This window comes from Callorhinus ursinus, unplaced genomic scaffold (assembly GCF_003265705.2).
Source record: "Callorhinus ursinus isolate GAN/ISIS: 27379988/994484 unplaced genomic scaffold, GSC_fseal_2.0 scaffold2, whole genome shotgun sequence".
In the NCBI taxonomy this organism is placed as follows: Eukaryota; Metazoa; Chordata; class Mammalia; order Carnivora; family Otariidae; genus Callorhinus; species Callorhinus ursinus.
Window position 1 is genome coordinate 108,620,182 of NW_027397064.1, and position 27,454 is coordinate 108,647,635.

A 27,454-nucleotide genomic window follows, 5' to 3' on the forward strand; every position below is an offset into this window, starting at 1 on the left:
AGTAGATAGATGCCTGCCTTGATAATTTGGAACTCTTCAGATATTCTTCCTCCTGTCAAGATTTGACCTAAAAGGAACACACTGTGGTTTCAGACCATACAAACTCAAAAAGTGTGAATATAGTTGTCCTTTACAACCTTCCCCTGACCTAGCTGAAACCTGAGGTAATCATCTGAATGGAAGTGATATATAATATGTGCAAAAGTCATGTGGCCAGAGGCTTCATCCACCTCTTTGGAATTACCTGCCTCATCAGACTCACTGTATCACAGCTGGCTTGACTAAAGCATGCTTTCTGGATTCTAATAAAAGCACACTTACTCCTTGTTGAGTACTTGCTGTGTGTCAGGCATCTTTACACAGCTGTCCACATACTGATTCATGTAATCCTGTGAAGTCTCCGTTTTAGACATGAGGAAACTCAGTCACAGAGAGGCTAAGTAGTGTCAATCTGTTTTATTTCTACCTTTTTGAATACTTAGAATACTGTGTGCCAAGCACTAGGCCAAGTGTCTTACCTTTTAGTGAAGGCAGTCAGCTAATCAGTGTAAGAATCCAGGCTCAGACTGGGTCTACCACTGGAGCCTGTGCCATTAACCTCAGAGCTGCCCTCTGTAATGTTTCAGTGAGGCAGTCTGTATTTTAAGAGAACTGCTATCTGCATGGCTATTTAACAAATGACTTGTGGGGTGACTAGGTGGCTCAGTTGGTTAAGTGTCTGACTCTTGATTTTGGCTCAGGTCATGATCTCAGCATTGTGAGATGGAGCCCCGTGTCAGGCTCTGCATTGGGCATGAAGCCTATTTAAGATTCTCTCTCTTCCTCTCCCTCTGCGCCTCCCTCCCTCTAAAACAAACAAAACAAAACAAATGACTTGTGATCTTTTTTCCAGATTGTACGAACGGATCTGAAAGAGTTAAGAGATTTCAATTTGGATGGTGCTCCTTATGGCTATACTCCTTTCTGTGACAGCCGAAAAGAAATGGATGGCTACCGGTTCTGGAAATCAGGGTACTGGGCCAGTCATTTGGCTGGGCGAAAGTATCATATCAGGTATTGAAAAAGGAGTACTCTCAGTGTTGTTTGATTTTCTTTTCTTAAAAAATTTATTTTACATATTTGAATTTGTGAACAGGTAATAAACTAACATGGTTCAAAAATAAAAATTATGAAAATTTGCTGTGAAAAATAATCTTCCCAAGTCCTTTCTGTCTTCTACCCAGTTCCCATTTGTACAACAGATAACCTACTTTATTAATTTACTATATGTCCTTCCAGAGTTTCTTGATTCTTACATTAACAACTGAACTTCTTTTTTTACACAAAATATACCATTATACTTACAGTTTTGTGCCTTGCTTTATTTAATATCTCTAGTAGATCTTACATCAGTGTGCTGAGAGAGAGACCTTCCTTTTTACGTCTACGTATTATTCCAGTATATATGTTATTTATGGCATTTTGCTGTGTCATACAGTGTTGCAGTGAGTAATTAAATACATCATTTAGTATGTTTCAAATATATCTGTAGGACAAATTCCTAGAAGTAGAACTCCTAGGATGAACTGTGTAACATTACATTATCTGCTCTGGGCTGAGTGTGGTTTGGAAGATCTGGAAGGTCTGGGGATGTGTAGATAGCAGCATTTATTTACAGAGATAAATGTTGGGGTTTGGTGAGTTCTTTGTCATCAGTTAATGCTCTTGGTCCAGAAGATCTGTAACGTTGGGGGTTTTTTTCCCTGCAGCATTTAAGACATCATCAGGATATCTTTGACTGATGGTTAGCTTTTATTACCTAATCTGCTGACATTTGGTAGAAGTTTTCGTTTGTCAGAGATTTAAGGTAGCTAAATAAGGAAGGCAATTTAATAAGGGAAAGTGACAAAGTGAGCTTGTGGTGGCAGAATATGGGTTTTGCAATAATTTCCTGAGCCATCTTTGAAGGAGCACATACTGACCCTGAGCTCCACACTGAGGCCACAGTTTACTTTCTCAAAGAGAGGCCAGGATGTTTACCTGGTGAACATTATTCAGCGAGGTTACTTTTTCTGCCACAATCCATGGTTATAACAAGTAGTTCTTCTCTATCCAGTGCACTATATGTTGTGGATCTGAAGAAGTTTAGGAAAATAGCTGCTGGTGACAGACTCAGGGGACAGTACCAAGGTCTGAGTCAGGATCCTAACAGCCTTTCAAATCTTGATCAAGTAAGTGGCTATTTTTTTTGGTTAACACTTTCAGTGATGGGTATGCAATATTGTGTCAGGAATTAAATGTTTATTTTCCTCTCAATTCTCTCCTCCGTTGGGACAATGTTTTGTTTCTTCATGGAAAGGAATTGTGGGGTGTGTGTGTGTGTGTGTGTGTGTGTGTGTGTGTGTGTGTGTGTGACATTTTTATCCTCAAGAGAAGACATACTAGTGAAAAATGTCGTAGGCCTGATGTGAGTTTGGAAGGGAGATGGAAGGAGGATGCTGCCTCTTCAAACCATTACCGTATCTTTTAATTTTGCACCCAAGTTATCTTGTTTGATAAATTTGTTTCTCTGCCTGCTAGGAGCAATTTGTTTCTTTTTAGGAACTAATTAGCAAAGATTCACAGTAGATAGTCTCACAATTTCCCTTTTTTTCTTTTTCTTTTCTTTTTTTAAAGATTTTATTTATGTGTCAGAGAGAGAGAGAGAAAGATCACAAGCAGGGGGAGCAGCAGGCAGAGGGAGAAGCAGGCTCCTCGCCGAGGAAGGAGCCTGATATGGGACTCAATCCCAGGACCTTGGGATCATGACTTGAACTGAAGGCCCACGCTTAACCAGTTGAGCCACCCAGCCATCCCTCCTTTTTTTCCTATGTCAGCAACTATGGTGTTTTTTGTGTTTTTTTTTTTTTTTAACCTGGTGGGTTTTTTTTCTTTAAATTTTTTATTGTTATGTTAATCACCATACATTACATCATTAATTTTTGATGTAGTGTTCCATGATTCATTGTTTGTGCATAACACCCAGTGCTCCACGCAGAACGTGCCCTCTTTAATACCCATCACCAGGCTAACCCATCCCCCCACCCCCTCCCCTCTAGAACCCTCAGTTTGTTTTTCAGAGTCCATCGTATCTCATGGTTCGTCTCCCCCTCCGATTTCCCCCCCTTCATTCTTCCCCTCCTGCTATCTTCTTCTTCTTTTTTTTTTTCTTAACATATATTGCATTATTTGTTTCAGAGGTACAGATCTGTGATTCAACAGTCTTGCACAATTCACAGCGCTCACCATAGCACATACCCTCCCCAATGTCTGTCACCCAGCCACCCCATCCCTCCCACCCCCCACCACTCCAGCAACCCTCAGTTTGTTTCCTGAGGTTGAAAATTCCTCATATCAGTGAGGTCATATGATACATGTCTTTCTCTGATTGACTTATTTCACTCAGCATAACACCCTCCAGTTCCATCCATGTCGTTGCAAATGGGAAGATCTCATTCCTTTTGATGGCTGCATAATATTCCATTGTATATATATATACCACATCTTCTTTATCCATTCATCTGTTGATGGACATCTTGGCTTTTTCCACAGTTTGGCTATTGTGGATATGGCTGCTATAAACATCGGGGTGCACGTACCCCTTAGGATCCCTACATTTGTATCTTTGGGGTAAATACCCAGTAGTGCAATTGCTGGATCGTATGGTAGCTCTATTTTCAACTTTTTGAGGAACCTCCATACTGTTTTCCGGAGTGGTTGCACCAGCTTGCATTCTCCATGGTGTTTTTTTTTTTTAAAGAAGTTTAACCAAATAATTTATTAATGCTAAATATTTTTGGAAATGAGATAATAGTTTGTTTTAGATACCTAGTTTTACATATTTTGTTTTGCTTAAGTCTGCCTTAAACATTTTAAAACTTATTGTGATATATAGCACCCATAAAGGAAAGCATACAAAACAAAATTATACCGATATATACATATTCATATGCATCAATGAATTACCACAAAGTAAATGCCCATATACCACTATCCAGTTCAAGAAATAGAACATTACTAGCATCCCAGCAGCCATCTTTCTTCTCTAACAGAAGTATCTAGCATCCTGACTTTGGTGGTAATTACCTCAATTCTTTTCTTTAGAATTACTACTTGAACGTGTATCCTTAAATACTGTAGTTTAGTTTTGCCTGTTTTTTTTCTCACTACCTCAGTTGTATCTTAAAAGCTGTACTCTTCTGAATCTAATTTCTTTTGCTCAACATTATGTTTGTGCAATCCATCCATTTTGTTGTGTGTAGTGGTACTGTGTTTTGTTTATACTGCATTTGGGTTGTTTTCCATTTTTGTCTTCCATGGATAATGCTGCTGTGATCATTCATGCAGCTGTCTTGATGCACATGTGCACATATTTCAGTTGTGTGTACAACTACACGTGGAATTACCAAGTCATCAGATTTGTATGTTTATCTTTATTAGATGATCCTAAACAGTTTTCCAAAGTTCTAATTTATACTCCCACCAGCCATGTAAGAATTCCTGTTGCTCTGTGTTTTGACCAGTACTCACTGTCAGTCTGTTAATTTGGTATATGTGAACTACCATCCTATGTGGCTTTCATTTAGAGAGTTTATTACACTTACATTTTCTATAATTATTAATCAAGTAGGATTTACATCTGTCATTTTAATTCCATTGTTTCCTGTACTGTATATTTTTGAGTTATTTTCTCAGTGGTTGTCCTGCTGATTATCATTAACACTTTAACTTATGACAATTTAATTTGGGTTACTAACAACTTAATTTCAGTAGTATACAAAAACTTTGTTCCTATATAGCTTTGTTCCCCTCCTTCCCATACTTTTATTATCATACAGTTTGTATGATACATTGTATATATATTGTATGATACATTATATGCCCATCAACACAGATTTATAATTACTACTGTTTGTAACTGTTTTTAAACCAGGGAGGAAAAAGGAACTCTAAATAAGAAATACATTGATAATTATCTTTTATATTTACCTACATACCTTTACTGGTGCTTTTTATTTCTTCATGTAGATTTGAGTTACTGGTTAGTGTCCTTTCATTTCACCCAGAGGTCTCCCTTTAGTATTTCTGATAGGATGGCTCTGGAGCTACAAACTCTTGGGGGTAATTTTCTCCTTCATTGTTTTTTGATGGATAGTTTTGCTGGATATAAAATTCTTGCTTATCATTTTTTTCTTTTTCTCATATTTTTCTTTGAATATATTGTCCCACACACTGTTAGCCTCCATGTTTTGTGATGAGAAGTTAGCTGTTAATCTTGAGAATCCCTTACCTGACAAGTCACTATCTCCAGTCTTTTTTTTGATAGTTTTGACTATGATGTAGCTAGGTTGGGTCTCTTTTGAGTTAATCCTTCTTGGAGTTCATTGAACTCCTTGAATGTGTAGGTTAATGTTTTTCATCAAGTTTGGGAGGTTTTATTTCTTTATTATTTCTGCCTCTTTTTCTCTCCTCTTGGGGCTCCCATTGAATGTGTTCATATATTTGACGGTTTCCCACAGTTCTCTGAATTCTGTTTATTTTTTTTCATTCTTCTTTCTGCTCCTGGAAAATCTTAAGACTGGATAATCTCAATTGATTTATCTACAGTTGACCTGATTATTTTTTCTGCTACTCAAATCTGTGGCTGAACCCATCTAGTGAATTTTCATTTAAATTATTGTGTTTTTCAACAGTAGACTTTGCTTCTTTTGTATAATTTGTACCTCTTTATTCTCTCATTTACTATTTATACTAATTAATAATACCAGTTACTACTAATAATATTAATTACTAATTAATATACTTTCCTTTAGTTCTGTTAGACTTGGTTTCCTTTGTTCCTATTTGAACATATTTAAGGTACCTGATATAAAGTCCTTGTGTTGTAAATTCAATGTCTAGGCCTCCAGAAGTATAGTTTCTATTGATTACTTTTTACCCCTGTATATGGGTTTTGTATATTTGGTATTTTTCATGTCTCTTCATTTTTGTTGAATACTGAAAATTTCAGGTAATATAGTGTGGCAACTCTGGAAATCAGACTTTCTCCCGTCCCCAAGCTTTATTGTTGCTGCCTATTGCGGTAGTAATTGTTTGTTTTTGGACTTCTAAACCAGTTCTGTAAAGTCTGCATTTTTGGTCTGCCTGATTAGCTTAGTGGTCAGCTAAAATTGGACAGTGATTTCCTTAAGTGTTCAGAACCCCTAAGACTTCCATTCTTTGCCAGCGGCCTCTGGGTGCATGTTGGGACACATCCTCAACAGTTAGCCAGGCATTTTACAACTCTACATTCTTTGTTGCATAGAGCCTCAGGATCAACCAGAGATGAGAGCTTATTGCTTTATTAGGTCTTTCTTGCTTATGCACACACCACTGAGCGTGCTCAGAGCCTTATACATGTGCATGGCTTTCTGTTTTCCCAGGAATATATCTTTTCTTTTCAAAGCCTTCTATGGATATCTAATTCTTTGGTTTCTCCTGTTAAGAATTTTGCTTAGTATATTCTTTGCTCCACTTTAGACAGCCTTGGAAAGCTTAGTACAATTCTCAAGTGCTGCTGAGGAGAAGCTTTCTATCATTGGGTTAAGTTCAACTGAGATTGAATAAACGGGCCTATATAGTACAATCTTTAAATAATCGTTGTGCTTTGGGAATGAAGCTTGAAAGACCTCCAGCCTTGTTCTCCTTCCTCCAGTATGGGAGTTCAGGCTGTTATTTTTTGAGGCTGATGGGGAGCAGGAGAATAGGAATAGGGTAGTTCAGATGCCTCAAAATTCACTGTTCTTATCAACATTCAGCCATTTTTTGTTGACTTTTAGTTACTCCTTAGGTTGCTGCAAACCTTTGGTTAATTTCCAGAATTCTGAAAAAAGTTGGTTCTATTTTTGTCATGTTTTTGGCTGCTTTTATGGAGAGGTGAACTTTCAGATCTCCTTACTCTACCATTTTTTGCTGATGTTGCTCCTCATTGTGGTTTTATTTTGCATTTCCATTATTAATATAATGAAGTTGAGTACCATTTTGTGTGTTTATGGCCATTTAGGTATTCTCTTTTGTGATATGCTTATTTAAGTATTTGGGTTGTTTGAAATTTTTCTTCTTGATTTATGGGCATTCTTTTATATATACTGATAGTGTATCCTTTGTTATATATGTTGCAAAATTTCCCACTTTAACTCTCTTAATGGTATCTTTTGTAGTCAGACTGGTCATTATTTTCTGTTATGGTTAATGCTTTTTGACCCTTATTAAAGTTACAAAGATACTTTTTTTATATGAGCTTTATTGTTTTTTTCTTTCACATTCAAATCATTATTCCAGTAGGAATTCGTTTTTGAGATAGAGTTCAACTTCCACTTTTTATGTACATATACAGTTATATCAATTTTTTTCTTTAATGAAGTGCACTGCTCTATAATACCATCTTTGTCAGATATGAAGTACCCATGTATGTATGGATCCATTTCTGGGTCTTCTAATTTTTGATTGGTCTATTTGTCTATCTTCACGTCCATACTACAAATCGCTCAATTACTATACTTCTGTAATAAGTCATGATACCCAGTAAATCAAATCCTCCGACCTCATTCTTGAAGAATGTCTTAGAGTATTCTTTGTCTTTTATTTTCTCATATACATTTCAGACGAACTTGTCAAGTTCAGAAGGAAAAAAACACTTGGTAGGATTTTATATTTGGGTTGTGTTTTAATTTCTCTCAATAATGTAGATTGTTTTCCTCATAGAGATCTTGTACATCTTTGTTAGAGTTATTTTTAAAAGCTTTTGTTTCTGTTTGTTGCTGGTATCTAGAATTGTGATTGATTTTTGTTCTTTGTTGTATTCAGCTACCCTGCTAATATATATATATATATATATATATATATATATATATATATATACTTTTATCTTTTCTATATATGTAAGCCTCATATATCTACAGATAATGGCAGTTTTACTTTTTCTTTTCCAGTCTTACATTAAAAAAATTTTTTTTCTTCCACTATTTACTGGACTTCCATAATGTTGAATAGAAATGTTGATAGTGGACATTCTTGACTCAAAATGATGAAAGTATTCAGCATTTCACCACTAAGTATGTTTGTTATAGATGTTCTGTAGATACCTCTTATTCACATTAAGGAAGTTCCTTCTGGTTCTTTTTTGATACTTAAAAAAAAAGATCTCTTGTGTTAAATTCTATAAATTTTTGACATCTGCTGAAATAATACGATTTTCTCTTTTATTCTGTAAATATAGTTAATTTTATACCTAAATATATTTCCTGAATTATATAATCCAACTTGATTATGATTTATTATTTTTTTTAGATAGTCCTGGATTTTGGGGGCGAGTATTTGTTTAAGAATTTTGCACTTATGTTTTTGTGTGACATTGGCTTGTAGTAACATTTCTGTCAGATTTTGGTATTGAGGGTGCCTGGGTGGCTCAGTTGGTTAAGTGACTGCCTTCAGCTCAGGTCATGATCCTGGAGTCCCAGGATCGAGTCCCGCATCAGGCTCCCTGCTGAGCAGGGAGTCTGCTTCTCCCTCTGACCCTCCCCCCTCTCATGCTCTCTCTATCTCATTCTCTCTCTCAAATAAATAAGTAAAATATTAAAAAAAAAGATTTTGGTATTGAGATTTAATAAAATGAGTTGGGTTGCGTTTTTTTTTTTTTTTACTTTACCTGTAATTGGTTTTTATAAAATTGGCTTTATTTCTTTCTTAAATGTTTGGTGGAATTCACTAGTGAAGCCTCTAATTGCTTTGTGCTTAAATTATGATTTCAGTTTCTTTAATAGTTATGAGAGTGTTGGCATTTTCTTTTACTTCTTTTATCAGTGTTTTTTGTTGTCTCTAAATTTCCTAACATAGAATCATGAAGTTGCTTGTACTATACTCTCATTTTTTAAAAACTGAATATAATTTATATATAGTGACGTGCTCAGATTGTAACTACACTGTATAATCTGTTTTAGAAAATGTGTATCAGAAAAGAAAATGTGTATCAAGAGCCAGAATGCTTTCATCACTCCAGTTATCTTTTTAAAGTCCCATAGCATCTATACTGGTGTCTTCTCTCTTAAAAATTCCTGACATTATATGTTTAAAAAAAAAGAAGAAGAAGAAGAAGATAGCAGGAAGGGAAAAATGAAGTGGGGGAAATCAGAGGGGGAGATGAACCATGAGAGACTATGGACTCTGAAAAACAAACTGAGGGTTCTAGAGGGGAGGGGGGTGGGGGGATGGGTTAGCCTGGTGATGGGTATTAAGGAGGGCACGTACTGAATGGAGCACTGGGTGTTATATGCAAACAATGAATCATGGAACACTACATCAAAAACTAATGATGTAATGTATGGTGATTAACATAATAAAAAAATCTATAAAAAAATCAACTCTTCTTTTTCCAAGGGCATTCCTATCAGAAACACTGTACTTGATAAAAAATAAATAAATATGATGATTTAAAAAAAGAAAAATTCCTGACATTGTTTATTGTGCTTTTTTTCCTTTATCACCTCACTAAGAATTAAAGAAGCATCTTTTAATGTTTTTCATCCTATCTGTATGTTTCTTTTTTCTCTTTTTTTTTAATTTTTTTATTGTTATGTTAATCACCATATATTACATCATTAGTTTTTGGTGCAGTGTTCCATGATTCATTGTTTGTTCATAACACCCAGTGCTCCATGCAGAACGTGCCCTTCTCAATACCCATTACCAGGCTAACCCATCCCCCTACCCCCTCCCCTCTAGAAACCTCAGTTTGTTTTTCAGAGTCCATCATCTCTCATGGTTCGTCTCCCCCTCTGACATACTCCCCTTTTCTTCCTCTCCTGTTATCTTCTTCTTTTCCTTTTTTCTTAAAATATGTTGCGTTATTTGTTTCAGAAGTACAGATCTGTGATTCAACAGTCTTGCACAATTCACAGCGCTCACCGTAGCACATACCCTCCCCAATGTCTATCACCCAGCCATCCCATCCCTCCCACCCCCAACCACTCCAGTAACACTCAGTTTGTTTCCTGAGATTAAGAATTCCTCATATCAGTGAGGTCATGTGATACATGTCTTTCTCTGATTGACTTATTTCACTCAGCATAACACCCTCCAGTTCCATCCACGTTGTTGCAAATGGCAAGATCTCATTCCTTTTGATGGCTGCATAATATTCCATTGTGTATATATACCACTTCTTCTTTATCCATTCATCTGTCGATGGGCATCTTGGCTCTTTCCACAGTTTGGCTATTGTGGACATTGCTGCTATAAACATTGGGGTACACGTACCCCTTCGGGTCCCTACATTTGTATCTTTGTGGTAAATACCCAGTAGTGCAATTGCTGGATCGAACGGTAGCTCTAATTTCAACTGTTTGAGGAACCTCCATACTGTTTTCCAGAGTGGTTGCACCAGCTTGCATTCCCACCAACAGTGTAGGAGGGTTCCCCTTTCTCCACATCCCCGCCAACATCTGTCGTTCCCTGACTTGTTAATTTTAGCCATTCTGACGGGTGTGAGGTGGTATGTCATTGAGGTTTTGATTTGGATTTCCCTGATGCCGAGCGATGTTGAGCACTTTTTCATGTGCCTGTTGGCCATTTGGATGTCTTCTTTGGAGAAATGTCTGTTCATGTCTTCTGCCCATTTCTTGATTGGATTATTTGTTCTTTGGGTGTTGAGTTTGATAAGTTCTTTATAGATTTTGGATACTAGCCCTTTATCTGATATGTCATTTGCAAATATTTTCTCCCATTCTGTCAGTTGTCTTTTGGTTTTCTGGACTGTTTCTTTTGCTGTGCAAAAGCTTTTTATCTTGATGAAATCTCAATAGTTCATTTTTGCCCTGGCTTCCCGTGCCTTTGGCGATGTTTCTAGGAAGAAGTTGCTGTGGCTAAGGTCGAAAAGGTTGCTACCTGTGTTCTCCTTTAGGATTTGGATGGACTCCTGTCTCACGTTTAGGTCTTTCAACCATTTGGAGTCTATTTTTGTGTGTGGTGTAAGGAAATGGTCCAGTTTCATTCTTCTGCATGTGGCTGTCCAGTTTTCCCAACACCATTTGTTGAAGAGACTGTCTTTTTGCCATTGGACATTCTTTCCTGCTTTGTCAAAAATAAGTTGACCATAGAATTGAGGGTCCATTTCTGGGCTCTCGATTCTGTTCCATTGATCTATGTGTCTGTTTTTGTGCCAGTACCAAACTGTCTTGATGATGACAGCTTTGTAATAGAGCTGGAAGTCCGGAATTGTGATGCCGCCAGCTTTGCTTTTCTTTTTCAGTATTCCTCTGGCTATTCTGGGTCTCTTCTGGTTCCATACAAATTTTAGGATTATTTGTTCCATTTCTTTGAAAAAAGTGGATGGGATTTTGATGGGGATTGCATTGAATGTGTAGATTGCTCTAGGTAGCATTGATATCTTCACAATGTTTATTCTCCCAATCCATGAGCATGGAACGTTTTTCCATTTCTTTGTGTCTTCTTCAATTTCTTTCATGAGTATTTTATAGTTTTCTGAGTACAGATCCTTTGCCTCTTTGGTTAGATTTATTCCTAGGTATCTAATGGTTTTGGGTGCAATTGTAAATGGGATCGACTCCTTGATTTGTCTCTCTTCTGTCTTGTTGTTGGTGTATAGGAATGCCACTGATTTCTGTGCATTGACTTTATATCCTGCTACTTTACTGAATTCCTGTATGAGTTCTAGCAGTTTTGGGGTGGAGTCTTTTGGGTTTTCCACATACAGTATCATATCATCTGCAAAGAGTGAGAGTTTGACTTCCTCTTTGCCGATTTGGATGCCTTTGATTTCTTTTTGTTGTCTGATTGCTGTGGCTAGGACTTCTAATACTATGTTGAATAGCAGTGGTGAGAGTGGACATCCCTGCCGCATTCCTGACCTTAGGGGAAAAGCTCTCAGCCTTTCCCCATTGAGAATGATATTGGCTGTAGGTTTCTCATAGATGGCTTTTATGATATTGAGGTATGTACCCTCTATCCCTATACTCTGAAGAGTTTTGATCAAGAAAGGATGTTGTACTTTGTCAAATGCTTTTTCTGCATCTATTGAGAGGATCATATGATTCTTGCTCTTTCTTTTGTTAATGTATTGTATCACGTTGATTGATTTGCAGATGTTGAACCAGCCTTGCAGCCCAGGAATAAATCCCACTTGGTCATGGTGAATAATCCTTTTAATGTACTGTTGGATCCTATTGGCTAGTATTTTGGTGAGAATTTTTGCATCCATGTTCATCAAGGATATTGGTCTGTAATTCTCTTTTTTGATGGGGTCTTTGTCTGGTTTTGGGATCAAAATGCTGGCCTCATAAAATGAGTTTGGAAGTTTCCCTTCTATTTCTATTTTTTGGAACAGTTTCAGGAGAATAGGTATTAATTCTTCTTGAAGTGTTTGATAGAATTCCCCTGGGAAGCCATCTGGCCCTGGGCTTTTGTTTCTTGGGAGACTTTTGATGACTGTTTCAATTTCCTTAGTGGTTATAGGTCTGTTCAGGTTTTCTATTTCTTCCTGGTTCAATTTTGGTAGTTGATACATCTCTAGGAATGCACCCATTTCTTCCAGGTTATCTAATTTGCTGGCATAGAGTTGCTCATAATATGTTCTTATAATTGTTTGTATTTCTTTGGTGTTGGTTGTGATCTCTCCTCTTTCATTCATGATTTTGTTGATTTGGGTCATTTCTCTTTTCTTTTTGATCAGTCTGGCCAGGGGTTTATCAATCTTGTTAATTCTTTCAAAGAACCAGCTCCTAGTTTCGTTGATCTGTTCTATTGTTCTTTTGGTTTCTAGTTCATTGATTTCTGCTCTGATCTTTATGATTTCTCTTCTCCTGCTGGGTTTAGGCTTTATTTGCTGTTCTTTCTCCAGCTCCTTTAGGTGTAGGGTTAGGTTGTGTATTTGAGACCTTTCTTGTTTCTTGAGAAAGGCTTGTATTGCTATATACTTTCCTCTCAGGACTGCCTTTGCTGTATCCCAAATATTTTGAACAGTTGTATTTTCATTTTCATTGGTTTCCATGAATTTTTTTAATTCTTCTTTAATTTCTTGGTTGACCCATTCATTAGTAGGATGCTCTTAAGCCTCCATGTATTTGAGTTCTTTCCGACTTTCCTCTTGTGGTTGAGTTCTAGTTTCAAAGCATTGTGGTCTGAAAATATGCAGGGAATGATCCCAATCTTTTGGTACCGATTGAGACCTGATTTGTGACCTAGGATGTGATCAATTCTGGAGAATGTTCCATGGGCACTAGAGAAGAATGTGTATTCCGTTGCTTTGGGATGGAATGTTCTGAATATGTCTGTGAAGTCCATTTGGTCCAGTGTGTCATTTAAAGTCTTTATTTCCTTGTTGATCTTTTGCTTAGATGATCTGTCCATTTCAGTCAGGGGGGTGTTAAAGTCCCCCACTATTATTGTATTGTTGTCCATGTGTTTCTTTGCTTTTGTTATTAATTGCCTTATATAATTGGCTGCTCCCATGTTCGGGGCATAGATATTTACAATTGTTAGATCTTCTTGTTGGATAGACCCTTTAAGTAGGATATAGTGTCCTTCCTCATCTCTTATTACAGTCTTTGTTTTAAAATCTAGTTTGTCTGATATAAGGATTGCCACCCCAGCTTTCTTTTGGTGTCCATTAGCATGGTAAATGGTTTTCCACCCCCTCACTTTCAATCTGGGGGTGTCTTTGGGTCTAAAATGAGTCTCTTGCAGACAGCATATTGATGGGTCTTGTTTTTTAATCCAATCTGATAGCCTGTGTCTTTTGATTGGGGCATTGAGCCCATTTACATTCAGGGTAACTATTGAAAGGTATGAATTTAGTGCCATTGTATTACCTGTAAGGTGACTGTTAACTGTCTGTTGTCTGTGTTCGTTTCTGCTCTTTGCTGCTTTTAGGTTCTCTCTTTGCTTAGAGGACCCCTCTCAATATTTCTTGGAGGGCTGGTTTCGTGTTTGCAAATTCCTTTAGTTTTTGTTTGTCCTGGAAGCTTTTTATCTCTCCTTCTATTTTCAGTGATAGCCTAACTGGATAGTATTCTTGGCTGCATATTTTTCTCGTTTAGTGCTCTGAAGATATCTTGCCAGTCCTTTCTGCCCTGCCAGGTCTCTGTGGATAGGTCTGTTGCCAATCTAATGTTTCTACCATTGTAGGTTACATATCTCTTCTCCCGAGCTGCTTTCAGGATTTTCTCTTTGTCTCTGAGACTCGTAAGTTTTTACTATTAGATGTCGGGGTGTTGACCTATTATTATTGATTTTGAGAGGGGTTCTCTGTGCCTCCTGGATTTTGATGCCTGTTTCCTTCCTCACATTAGGGAAGTTCTCTGCTATAATTTGCTCCAATATACCTTCTGCCCCCCTCTCTCTCTCTTCTTCTTCTGGGATCCCAATTATTCTAATGTTTCGTCTTATCGTATCACTTATCTCTCGAATTCTGCCCTCGTGATCCTGTAGCTGTTTCTCCCTCTTTTTCTCAGCCTCTTTATTTTCCATCATTTGGTCTTCTATATCGCTGATTCTCTCTTCTGCCTCATTTATCCTAGCATTTAGTGCCCCCATTTTTGATTGCACCTCATCAATAGCCTTTTTGATTTCGATTTGGTTAGATTTTCGTTCTTTTATTTCTCCAGAAAGGGTTTCTCTAATAACTTCCACGCTTTTTTCAAGCCCAGCTAGTATCTTTAAAGTCATGATTCTGAACTCTAGGTCCGACATCGTACTAATGTCCGTATTGAGTAGGTCCCTGGCTGACGGTACTACCTCTTGTTCTTTTTGCTGAGGTGATTTCTTTCGTCTTGTCATTTTGTCCAGAGGAGAATAGATGAATGAGAGAACAAAATGCTAACAGGTTTACAACGTCCCCAGGAAATATACTGTATACAAATCAGAAAAGACCTGAAACCAGGGGAAAAGAAAGGGAAAGAAAGAAAAAAGAAAGAGAAAAAGAAAAAAAAAGATAAAAACAAAAACAAAACAATACAAAAAAAAGCAGAATATGATCAAATATGATCAGGCTAGTGCATAGATCAGTGCCACACACTAGATTTTGGGCGTATTTTGGTCTGTTAGAAAAAAGTGCCTCCTAAAATTTTAAAGGAAGAAAGACATATATGTACAAAATAAGGGTTGATACAATGAAGGGATGGAAGATGATTGTAAAGATGAAAATTATAAAAGATTTTATAAAACGACTTGGTAAGATAAGTTGTTTGAAAAAAGAAAGAAGATTTAAGAAAAAAAAGAAAAAAAAAAAGGTAAAAGGGAGAGAATGTGATCAGGCAGGAGACTAGAACAAAGCCATACACTAGTGATTTAGGGTATATTTTGATCTGTTAGAAGAAACTGTACCTCAAAATTTTAAAGAGAGAACAACTTATATATATATGCCAAAAATAAGGGTAACTACTATGAAGGGATAAAATATGACTCTAAAAATGAAAAATGAAAAATGTTTTTTTTTTTTTTAAAAAAGGGATTGATAAGATGTTGGTTGAAAAAGGGAAAAAAAATAAAAAAAAAGTCAACAAAAATTAACTTTGATGAAATAATGAATCATGGTAAAAAAAAAAAAAAAAGCCATGAATCTATGTGCAGTATTCCCCTAGCGCTGGAGTTCTCCCATTCTCCTTGATCGATCAACTTGGTCTTGGCTTGCTGGCTGTTCGTGCTGATCTTCTGGGGGAGGGGCCTGTTGCTGTGGTTTCCAAATGTCTTTGCCGGAGGCGGAATTGCCCCGCCCTTGTCGGTCCGGGCTAAGGAAGCTGCTCCGGTTTGCTCTCAGGAGCTTTTGTTCCCTGCAAGCTCTTGGTACAGCTTTGGAGGACCAGGGCAGAAATGGTGGCCTCCCAATCTCCGCCCGGAGGAGCTGAGAACTCGGGGCCCCGCTCCTCAGTGTGCCCCCAGAGAAAAGCAGTCACTTCCGTGTCCCCGGTCTCCGGCCACACTCCGTGCTCACCCGGCCTGTGACCGAGCGTTGCTATCTCTGGCACCCGACCCCGCACGGAGTCTCCAAACCCAGCAGATCCCTGCAGTGCGTTCCCGTGCCGCTCCTCCCCGGGAAGGAAGGGGAGTCTCCCCGGATCTGCTGCTTGTTGGGTCCCTGCTGGGGGAGCCGTGCCCCGACTGGGCCGCAGATCACGGTTTATGGCCACCCCGAGCTGAGAGCCCGCGACTCTGCTCCGTCTCTGCAGCCGGCTTCCCCGCTCTGATATCTGCGAGCTCTGGCGCACTCAGGCACCCCCGGTCTCTCTGTGACCCCAAGGGTCCTGAGACCACACTGTCCCGGGAGGATTCCACCCCCCGCTTAGCCACTGCAGCGACGTCCCTCTGCCGAGCCAACTTCTAAAAGGTCCGATTTTGTGCTCCGCGGCTCTATCACTTGCCAGAAGCGGCCGACGGAGGCCCCTCCCCCGCCGTCTATCCTCCCGAATATCGCCTCGGATTCACTTCTCTGCACGCCCTACCTTCCAGTAAGTGGTCGCTTCTCTGTTCAGAGAGTTGTTGCTACTCTCCTGTTCGATCTCCTGTTGAGTTCGTAGGTGTTCAGAATGGTTTGATCCCTATTCAGCTGAATTCCTGAGACCAGACGAAATCTAGGTCTCCTACTCCTCCGCCATCTTGCTCCGCCCCCCTATCTGTATGTCTCTTTTCTGTTTAATTTATTCTTTATTTTTCTTACCTCTTTAATTTGTTGATTTTTTTTCTAATTTCTTGAGATGGGTGTTTAGTTCATGATTCTTAGTCTTTTCTAATATATGCATTTGAAATGATCAGATTCTGTCTCAGCAGAACTTTGGCTGCGTTCCACACATTTTATATGTAGCATTTTCCTTGTCATTTGGTACAATATATTTCTCGTTTCCAATGATTTCTTCTTTGACTCATGAGTTATATAGAAGTTTTATCCAAATACATGGGAATTTTCTAGTTATATTGTTACTAATTTCTAGCTCAGTTCCTTTATGATTTGAGGATTTCTTCTGTATGATTTCAGGTGTATGAAGTTTGTTGACCCAAATGTGATCAGTTTTGGTAAACATTTCATTTGGTTTTGTATCCTGTAGATATTAGATATAGGCCATTAGGTTAAATTATGTGGTTTTTGTTTGTTTTTCTATTAGTTACTGAGAGGGAATTGTGTTTAAAATATTTTTCTATATTGTGGTATCTTCATTTCTGATTTTGTCAGATTTTGCTTTATGTATTTTTAGACTATATTATTAGGTGCCTAAAAACTTAGAAGTCATATATTTCCTACAAATGAAACTTTAATGATTTTGGGGGGCCCTGGTTTCTTAAAGTGGGTTCTTAAAGTGTGCTTCACCTAATATTAGTGTGTCTGTTCCAGTTTTCCTTTGGTTATTGTTATATGATGTATTGTTTTTATCCTTCTCTTTTCAGTTTTTCTTTATCCTTATGTTTTAGTTCTATTTCTTATAAATAGCTTATGTCTGTTGGTTTTTATGTTTGGTATAACAGTCATTAATTTGAACATTTAGTCCATTTATAGTTTATGTATTCACCAGTAAAATAGGCTTTTCTCGTATTTCTGCTTATTCCATGTGTTCTGTTTCTTTTTTCTCCTAGTCAGTTTCTTTCAGATTGAGGGTTTTTTATAATTCCATTTTCCCTCTATTAGCTATCTATCTATACACACATTTCTTTTTTTTAAGATTTTTTAAATTTTAAGTAATCTCTACACCTAACATAGGGCTCAGACTCACAACCCCAGGATCAAGAGTTGCATGCTCTACCAACTGAGCCAGCCAGGTGCCCCTTAAACTATATACTTTTTTACAGTTTTTTTAAGTGATTATCCTAGAGATTATAATATGTGTTTCTGAATTGCAAAGGCTAATATTAATCAGTATATTTTATCCACCTACCAGATAGTGCAAAAACAGTGCTTCTCAAATTTTATCATATATAAAAGATTCACCTGGAGAATTTGTTGAACCATTAATTCCTGGGTCTCATCCCCACCGCCCAATTCAGTAGGTATATGGTCCGGTCCAAGAACCTGCATTCCTAGCAAGCTCCTTGCTGCAGTCTGCATACCACAGTTTGAGTCGTACTGACCTTAGAATTTGCTGACTCCGTTTATCCTCATCTCAGCCTGAATGGCTGTTAATTTGTATTTTAGATTTCTCTATATTTTAAATCCCAGAAGTTATTCTCCTACAATACAATCATTATCTATCTGTAAGATTTAGATTTGCTTACATGGTTACCCTGCATTCTTCCCTGCATTTCTGGGCTTCCATATATAGGATCATTTTCTATCTGCCTAAAAAGAATATCATTTAATTTTCCTTAGCATAAGTTTACAGTAACAGTTTTTTTTCAGTTTTTCTTGTCTGTAAGTGTCTTTATTTACCTGCATTATTAGTAATTAATGTAACATAAAATTTACCATTTTAACCATTTTTAAGTGTACAGTTCAGTGGCATTAAGTACATTCACGGTGTTGTGCAGCTGTTCATCTCCAGAACTTTTTCATTATCTCAAACTGAAACTCTGTACCCATTAAACAATAACTCTCTTTTCTTTCCTCTTTCCAGCCCCTGGCAACCTGTGTTCTATTTTCTGTCTGTATGAATTTGCCTATTCTAGATACTTCTGGAATCATACAATATTTTTCCTTTTTGTACCTGGCTTATTTCACTTTGTATAATGTTTTCAAGTTTCATCCATGTCATAGCATCTATTAGAATTTCCTTCCTGTTAAGATGGAAGAATATTCCATTGTGTGTGTGTGTGTACACACACACACACACACACACACACCATATTTTGTGTATCCATTCATCTGTTGATGGACATTTGGCTTATTTCCAGCTTTTGATTATTGTGAATAATGCCTCTGAACATTGATATACAGGTATCTGTTTGAGTCCCTGCTTCAATTCCTTTGTGCATATACCCAGAAGTAGAATTTCTGGATCATATTGGTTGTGTCTTAAGACAATGGTACATTTTATTGTGTCAAACTCAAAAGGGTTGCTGAGAAAAAAAGCTTCAAAGCATACAGTTGGCTCAAAAACATGAGCTTCATCCACTTGGGGTCAAGCCCCATTTGACAAGGTGGATTCAGAGCTTCCTTATGCACAACTGTGAAGTATAAAAGCCACGTCTATGCTTAGTTAACTTTCAAGAGGCAGTAGTATTTTTTCTTAGAATTGCCCTCATGGAGGGAAGTCTAGGTGCAGTTTGTGAGTTTTAAGCTAAAGTTTTTCAAGTGCTTATCATGGGTAGATGTTTTGAGTCTTCTAAACTTTGTGGTTTTAAAAAACATCACAAATATTTTAGCTTCTCTAAGGTTTTTAGTAGACCCTTTCAGTTCTAAAAATTTGTGATTGGCATGTGATATGTAATGAGTGGCTGTCCTCACTAATTTGCTATGCATGCATTTAAATTTCCCCGAGAACTTTAGATTGTTGTGTTTTGTTTTCTTTTTACCAAACAGGATTTGCCCAATAACATGATCCATCAGGTGCCAATTAAATCACTCCCTCAAGAGTGGCTTTGGTGTGAAACATGGTGTGATGATGCCTCTAAGAAAAGGGCAAAAACAATAGATTTGGTAAGCTCTCTGTGGTTCTTTTCTGCTTCTTAGTCCAGTGTGGTTTACGACTAGATCATTATTAACACACAGAATCTTATTTAGTCTTCTCTGTGGTTGTGCGGGTTGGGGATTGCAGCATGTCTTACGGTAACATCCATAGATCTCTGCTGCTTGCAGCAGGCAGCCAAGTCCTCTAGTGTCTGATGGGGCTGTTTTCACTACTTAAAATCAGTGAAGTTACTACTTCTCTTATGGGATTATCTCTGTGCCTTGTGATTTTACCACAGGAACTTTCTTTTCCTGTTTTCCTGTCACTCCCTACAACTTTGTAGAAGCTTTGTGTGACCCACTAGCACATTGCTTCTGCTAATCTGTCATTTGGTTCCTCAGTGTTGTTCTTTTTGTTCAGTTGGGATTTATAACCCAAGAACACACACACCTTTGAATTCCGAACAATGTGCCCTGTCTTCAGCTTGGTTGAAATAATGCGATTTGGGTTTTCACAGTGTAATAATCCAATGACCAAAGAGCCTAAGCTGGAAGCAGCTGTTCGAATTGTCCCAGAGTGGCAGGACTATGACCAGGAGATCAAGCAGCTACAGACCCGCTTCCAGAGGGAGAAAGAGATGGGAATGCTGGACAAGGAGAAGGCAACACAAGAGTCACGCTGGGAAGGTAGGTCTAACCTTTGGCCTTAGGGAAGTACTTATTCAGAGTTTCTGATTGGTGTTTATTGCAAAAACAATAGAATAATGAATAAAAGGAATCTCAGCCCTTCTATCTTGACATCAACCAGTGTATATTTTTCTCTTTTTTAATTGGCCTTCTAAGTGGTATGTATTAATATAATTGCTGCCCTTTTTTCTTTTCTTTGCCCTTTTTTTTGCTTAAAGGTGCTTTAATTGAGATTACTGTTATTTAGGCTTGTGAGTTTTGTATATATAAGACAAGCAGGGAGTCTTCTGGTGTGTTGGTGGCCTGCTTGGGCATAAGGCTCTAGGTTTTTACCTCCATCTGACAAGCCTGATGTTATTCTGGGGATCTCTTGTCAGATTCGCTGGTTTTTTATTAAATCTCTCCAGGTACTAGTAAATGAACACATTTAGGATCAAGACAAAGTACATACTGATTTGAAAAAAGTGTTCTTTCAAAGAAGCATATTGGGGTGGAGAATGGAGTGTTTGTATTTCATTTAGACTAAGAATAGGAGGGACTAAATCTTCCTGTAAAATTTTCCCTACTCTGTGTACATCTCAAATGGTGTGCAGTTGACACAAATCATTAGAGTACAAAAGTGACCTTTTTAAAACTATTAATACTGAGATCTGGATTTTTAACATTTATTCAGCTCAAAACTAATTCTAAAAAAGGAATTATAGAACATGGATCTTGAGTGATTCACCTATCCATCCTGAAGACTGTACCATGATGTATCACAGCCAAGAGGCTGAATATTCAGGGTAAAAATAATTGAAATTCAGTAGTGAAACCTGAAGGGTTTCTGTTGATACATGGGTAAAGAATGTAGACACACTGTTCAAATAAGAGGAAAACACAAATAATAAGTGGACTTGAGGAAACAATAATTACATTAAAGGAATCTGTCATTAATATATACTCCATTGAGAAAATACGCATATTGATACTGATAATGCCATTTGTTGGGGAGACGGTGAAGAAACTGCTCTGGGTCTACCTTGCATTAGAACAGTCCTTGTTAAAAAGCAATAAATAAATTGGGGTGCCTGGGTGGCTCAGTTGGCTAAGTGTCTAACATTGATTTTGGCTCAGATCATGATGCCAGGGTTGTGAGATCGAGTCAGGCTCTGTGCTGGGTGTGGAGCCTGCTTAAGATTCTCTCCCTCTCTCTCTGCCCCCCCCAACTCTCTCTTGCTCTCTCTCTTAAAAAAAAAAAGGCAATAATTCAGCTGTCAGGAACCATTAACATGTTTATTCCCTCAGTAATTCCTTTCTTGAGAATTTACCTTAAAAAATAAGTCCACACAAGAAAAAAGTCATATACATGGAGAAATTTATTATTTATAAACCAAAAGCATTAAAAACAGTTTAAATATCCAAGACTAGAGAATGGTAAATGAGCTGCACTTTTACTTAGGGAAATGTTTCTATGTTATTAAGCGAGAAAAGAATCCTGACTAAAAATATATGTGTTTTTATCAGAAGTAAATATTATATTTGTGAAAACAGTTCTGCTAGAGTATGCAGGTAGTTTCAATGTTTTTAAAAACAAAAAGGCCTTTTTAATTTTGTTTTTGTTTTCAAAATATAATACAAGCACTCCAAGTCAAAGCTCCTAAGATTATAAAAAGAGAGATAAAAGGGAGGTAGGACCATAATTAATAAGTTAAAATGTCAGGGGAAAAAATCCAGGCTGTATTTTTGCAACTTGAAGGTAAACCATTTTATTTTCAATTGTTCTCCTTTTCCATAGGACCTCAGAAACGAGAAGAGTTATGATCTTCATTCACAAGAGGATAGGAAATTACACCATTTGAAAAACACTTTTTATATTAAATGCTAGTTTTTTCTGATCTGTCTTTACAACTGCTGATAAACTGGCTGGGCAGGTGTGCCACACCTTTTGATTCTGAGCATTTGATTTTGACTTCTGCACACTGGTGGGCTCTGGATCTTTGGAGTTAAGGCTCTATTGGATTTGTACCTCAGAGGAAGACAAGTGGCTGATCTTTTGAGACTCTGTAAAGAGCAATCTTCTAACCAGAAGGGAAAATGGCAAAGGCAACTGGAAGAAAATGAGTCCTGTGGTGCCCACACCCAAGAGCACATACATGCTGCACCACCACAGGAAGCCAACCAGCCAGAGCCACCGTGTTCTTCCTTACCTCAGTTTACTGGCAGCGGAGCTCAGTCTGCAGCCTGCCCTTTGGTGGCAGAAGTTTCTGTGTGGCAGAAGCCTTGTCCAAGGTCCACACACCTTGAGGTTTATGCCAGTGCGCTCCTGTGTCCTTTTGTTCTCCTCCCCAGCATTAGGTTCATTGTCGAATTGAAACCCAACCAACAATCATGTGTCTTTGGGGTTGGCTTGTGGCAAATTAATTTGGGGACAGGATGGGGTGGGTTGGGGTGAGGGTAGGGAAAATATCAGAAGTAGGAGGACTCTGAGGTGTTTGCGGGGGAGGTGAGGAAGACAGAAATTGGCCATTCTCTTTTATAAACCATTAGTACCATGTGACTAATTTGAAATGAAAATGATTCTTATTCCCCACCCAGCCCCAGTAAACTTTTTAGGTAATTGTTTTGTAAACAATTTTTGTATTTGTGAAAGTCTTTGCTTTTTCTTCCCACTTTCTAAAAAAATGTCTGTTAATTGATTTCTTTACTGGATACAGCCATAGTGAGCCCCTCTGGCGATCCATCTCGCAGGGCTCGGGGCTCCCTCAGGAAGGTCATGGCATCATCCATCCCTGTACTCCTGGGGAAGGAGGGGGGTTCCTCTCTCAGACTCAGGAAAAGTTGGCTTTGACTTTTCTCCATGAAGGACTCCCAGAGCTGAGAACAGGAGAGTTGTTGACTGTGTAATTCGTGTTTCTCTATACACTATTCTATATTCCTTTTAGTTTAGCGCTGTGGGTTGCCTTTGGTTTGCCAAAATTGCTGGTGCACCACCTGTTCTGACTGCACGTAATCACATCTTGAAGCAGCATTAGCCCTTTAGCCACTGCTTTTAGTGTCTTTACTTTAGCAGCACAGAACGGACCTTCTGGAGTAGCCTCTCCTGGTGAGTAGGCAATGTGGGAGGTACCCGCAAGGGAGTCTTCTGGTGTGTTGTTGGCTTGCATGAGCGTGAGGCTCTCGGTCCTTCCCTCCATCTGCCCAGGCTGCAGGGTACAGCAGTGAGAGCGCTCCCATGAACTGCACCTCCTTCCAGTGCAAACTGTTTTTGTCTCTAATATTTTTGCCTCCTTTTTAAAAATGTGAGGAAGGGCTGCAGATGGATAGCCGAATCCTTACTCTTCCATGCCAGGGAACACTGATTTGCAGCCTTTTTTAAAAATCAAAGTCTTATGACAAATATTAAGTAATTAATTTTTTCCATATTCACATAAGCAAAAGTTAGCATAAGAGTCAGTCTGAAGGAGCTTCTCATTTTGCTTTTATAATTAAATTAAAAATTGGGAAGAGGGGAATTCAAGAGATTTTTAGGTAAATTGATTCAAGACTGAAAGGTCCCTCAGAATCATTGCTTTTGACAAAGGCTGTAGCTTGAGTTCCCCCTGCCCTGTTGCTCACATGGTCAGAGCAGCTGAAGGGATAGAATCAATGAGAGCAAAAAACATTTTTTCAGCTTCATCTTAGATTTAATTAAACCTTCAGAGAGGCTGCTGCTGCTGCTTCAGTCTACAACCGTAAACAGAATTGTGCATTTTTTGAGTTTATTTTCTGGGAGATTGAGCAAGAAATACTAAAGTCATTGAGTATGCTTTTTAGATGCTGGTTCCCTTGGGACATGGAACAGGCCACCTTTCTTCATGTCTTTCCACCAAATGTCTTAGGCATATTCCATGTGAGGAAGGTGCAGTGTGAAATCTGTTCTCTGTGTAGTATTTGTGTCCTCACTGCCCTTATCCATCACCACCCTAAACATAAGTCTTACCAGTAGTTGAATCTTTGTAAGACCCAGTTTGCTTCTGAAGTAGTCTAGGGCCTTGCTTCCTTCCTTCTCTTGGTTCATGTGTCATCAGCATCTTTCAGGATGAACCTCTGATGCCCTAGGAAATAATAATACCACTAAAATTTGGTTGTGGTCAGCTTTGTCTGTGTCTCTATTGCGTGAAAGCAAATTGTGACTGAAAAGATAGATTTTTTTTTTTTTCCCAAGAAGCAAGAGCTCATTGCACTGAAACGCTCAAGCTTCTGGAAACTATTCACAGTGCATTGTTTTTAACCATCATTTATTTATATATATGTAATGGAGTTTTTTTCTCTCATCATGCCATAATGGAAAATTTTCTTTCTGAATCAGTGCCAGAATGATGTAAAATAATATGACATGTCAGAGTGGCATGCAACAGTGTGAGTTTTTATGTTCTATGAACAGTGGTATTTGATTGAGATCAAAACCCATGCACACAGCCTGCTGCCGGAGCTGTGGGGACATGGCTATGTTTGTTTTAAAATTGTACTCAATACTTACCACACTGAGAATGATGACACATTAGTTTTCCATAAGGTTTATAAAGTGTAGAATCTCAAAATGTGGCATTTCAAATGGAAACATAGAGATGTTTGCTTACCTACTACGCACATGCCTCATGGCAGGCCCGTGTGTTGTGTGAACTCAGCTTGTGGGAGAGCAGAGATTAAGAAATCATTTCCAGGAACGGAGCTTAATGAACTCTGCTGTCTTCAAGTCCTCACATTATGAACTGTGTTGAGGCTCTGCTTGAATGAACAACTTTTGTCTGGTTGCAGTGACTCAGTCCCTGAATGAAGGCCTGAAAGCTTGGGGTGGCATTACAGTTTTCAGAAGAGACTGGTCCAGGTAATAGGAAGGAAATCCCAGTTTCCTTTAGCTGGGAGTTATATTTGAAGGACACCAAAATTTGGAATAAGTCAGACACGGCCCTCCTAGCAATGAGTAAAATTATTCCCCTTACCCACATCTACCCTAGGAGTAAATTTGGGTACTTAAAAGCAGTCCCTTTCTAAAATTGCCATGAGTGATTAAAAGAAATAATTCAACTCAAGAGTTACAAGGGAATTTTAGTGCATTTTTTTAAATACAGTGTTAGTGCTATGGCATTAAATTTCATGGAAATGGAAATAATTTTGGTAAAGTCACCTAATGGAAACTGTTGGTAACAACAAATGGAAGGTGCATTGTGTGCAAAGTTATTTAAATATCTATTCCATTGTTGTGTATAATGTTTTAAGTATTTGATTTTATGGGGATATTTTTGTGGGATGATAAGAGTTAAAAATAGCTATCGTGTCTAGTTTGGTGGGATGATATTTTTTACTTCATGTTTTCCCTGCCTTGATGTAATGGGGGAAGATCTCAGTCATGACTTTGGTAATTACCTGATTGAATTCAAGCTAATTAGACTTCATTAACTCAGGTTCTAATTGATATTTCAAGCTCTCTGGAGGATACCAATTTCTCTTTCATTTGTCCTTTGATCTCTTGATCTAATACAGGAATGACACTTCTGGGTAGCGGTGAGTCAGTGCATGGAGTAGGGGATCTCTCCTCTTCAGGGTGCCATTGAGTGCTGAGAGTTTATAAAAAGAAACCACAAAATCAGCTTCAAGAAGCTGCATGCTCCCCAAAAGTAGTGCATTAAGTTTAAACTCCCTAATAATGATTTTGCAAGCAAGAGGCTATCTCCTGAGTCTTAAATGTCCTAGCAACACAGAGGCCAAATATGGAAGATTTAAGAGGAAACAAGTTAGGGTATTAGCTAAGACCATCCCACCTGTAATTTATGCATTGCCTTACTTGTCACCATTTAGATTTCCAGAGAAGGGGCATAGTTCCTCTTCAGAAATAAAAGTAGCAAAATCTAAGGTCAACAATTTGAGCAAAAGATTACCAAGTACCATGTTTTCCAACCTGTTATCCTTGGTAATAACAAGGTAAACATAGAAAAATGAAAAATGTTAGAGTTTTTAAAGAAAACTATGTATTAGAAAGCCTTCTTTATAACTATTCTGTTTTACTGTAATCCTGTTCCGTCAAATGCAACATAGGTCCAGGTGCTGCCCCTTGCTTGGGAACAAAGCACTGGGGCTCTAAATGTCTGCAGAGCCCTCTGCACCTGAAGTGAACTGAGAATCAATTTCCCGGTACTGTAATGAAAATAAGGTCTGCTCAAAACAATAAACTTTTCTTGTCTTCTTTAAAACTATCTGGTCAGTCATTCAGCTTTTATGTTTAGGAAGGATGTAATCATTAGAGCTCAAAGTTCCACCCTTTCATCTGACAGAAGAAGCAGGCCTAGACAGGAGGGAGAGCTTTGCCTGAATGTCTCCTCTTGTGTTGGAGCTGGGTCCAGTTGCTGCCAATTCTCGGGATTCTCACAATAGCACCCATGCCTCTTCAAGGTCTCCAGCCTTGGGGAACTGCCACAGGTGGGGTCTTGTAGGCAACTGCCCTAGGAAGGCTAACATAATGAGGATGGCATAGAATATTTTGCCCATTCTCTGAGCTCCTACTCGGGGGCTAGACTTGAAGATATGGTTCCTGACATTCACGTGCTCACTGGACACTGCCAGCTAGTGTAACGAGTGCTCTTGCTGAGGTGGAGGTCGGGGAGTGGGACCTGGTGGCTGTGACAAGGCAACAGAGGGCGCCTAAGGTGGAAGAGAGGAGGGATTTAGTTGGTGGTCAGGAAACCTACAAGTGACCCTTAAATTGAAGCCTGAGGAATAAGTAGGAGTTATCCACGTAGGATGCAGGAGGCAGGGATGGAGGGAGGAGCAGGAGCTACTGTATCTCAGTTAGGGAGCTGCAAGGCGGGGATCTGAGTTTGATCCCAAGGCCACGAGAAAGCCTGAGTGGTTTTTAACTGGGTACCAACATGAAATTGGCTTTTTCTTGTAATGAACTTTTTATTGGCAAATAGCACATACAGACCCAAGTACACAAACACATCTTGATGGATTTTCAAGGTGAAGATTTGTGTAACCATTACTGAGATAAATAAAAGAAAGTTGAATTTTATTTTAAATAACATTTAAACATCTTACTACCATCTGGCTTCCTGTAATGGCAAGGGTGTCTTGTATCAGACAAACCCTCCTATCGATAATTACACACATTTTGTTTGAAATGCACTGGAAAGTGACCAAGACAGCAAAAAC

The 27,454-nt window shown here is 38.4% G+C and overlaps 1 protein-coding gene across 2 annotated transcripts in view; it reads left to right on the top strand.

The window, feature by feature from the left end:
• The window catches only part of UGGT1 (UDP-glucose glycoprotein glucosyltransferase 1), a 118,203-nt gene extending 91,707 nt beyond the window's left edge, over positions 1–26,496 (top strand). For both annotated transcript variants that reach the window (XM_025857975.2, XM_025857976.2), the window contains 5 exons: positions 893–1,053; positions 2,096–2,210; positions 19,511–19,627; positions 20,116–20,284; positions 22,062–26,496. In XM_025857975.2, coding sequence (XP_025713760.1) covers positions 893–1,053; positions 2,096–2,210; positions 19,511–19,627; positions 20,116–20,284; positions 22,062–22,087 — 588 coding nt within the window. In that variant the 3' untranslated portion in view covers positions 22,088–26,496. The remainder of the gene's footprint in view (positions 1–892; positions 1,054–2,095; positions 2,211–19,510; positions 19,628–20,115; positions 20,285–22,061) is intronic.
• Positions 26,497–27,454: the final 958 nt, after the last annotated feature.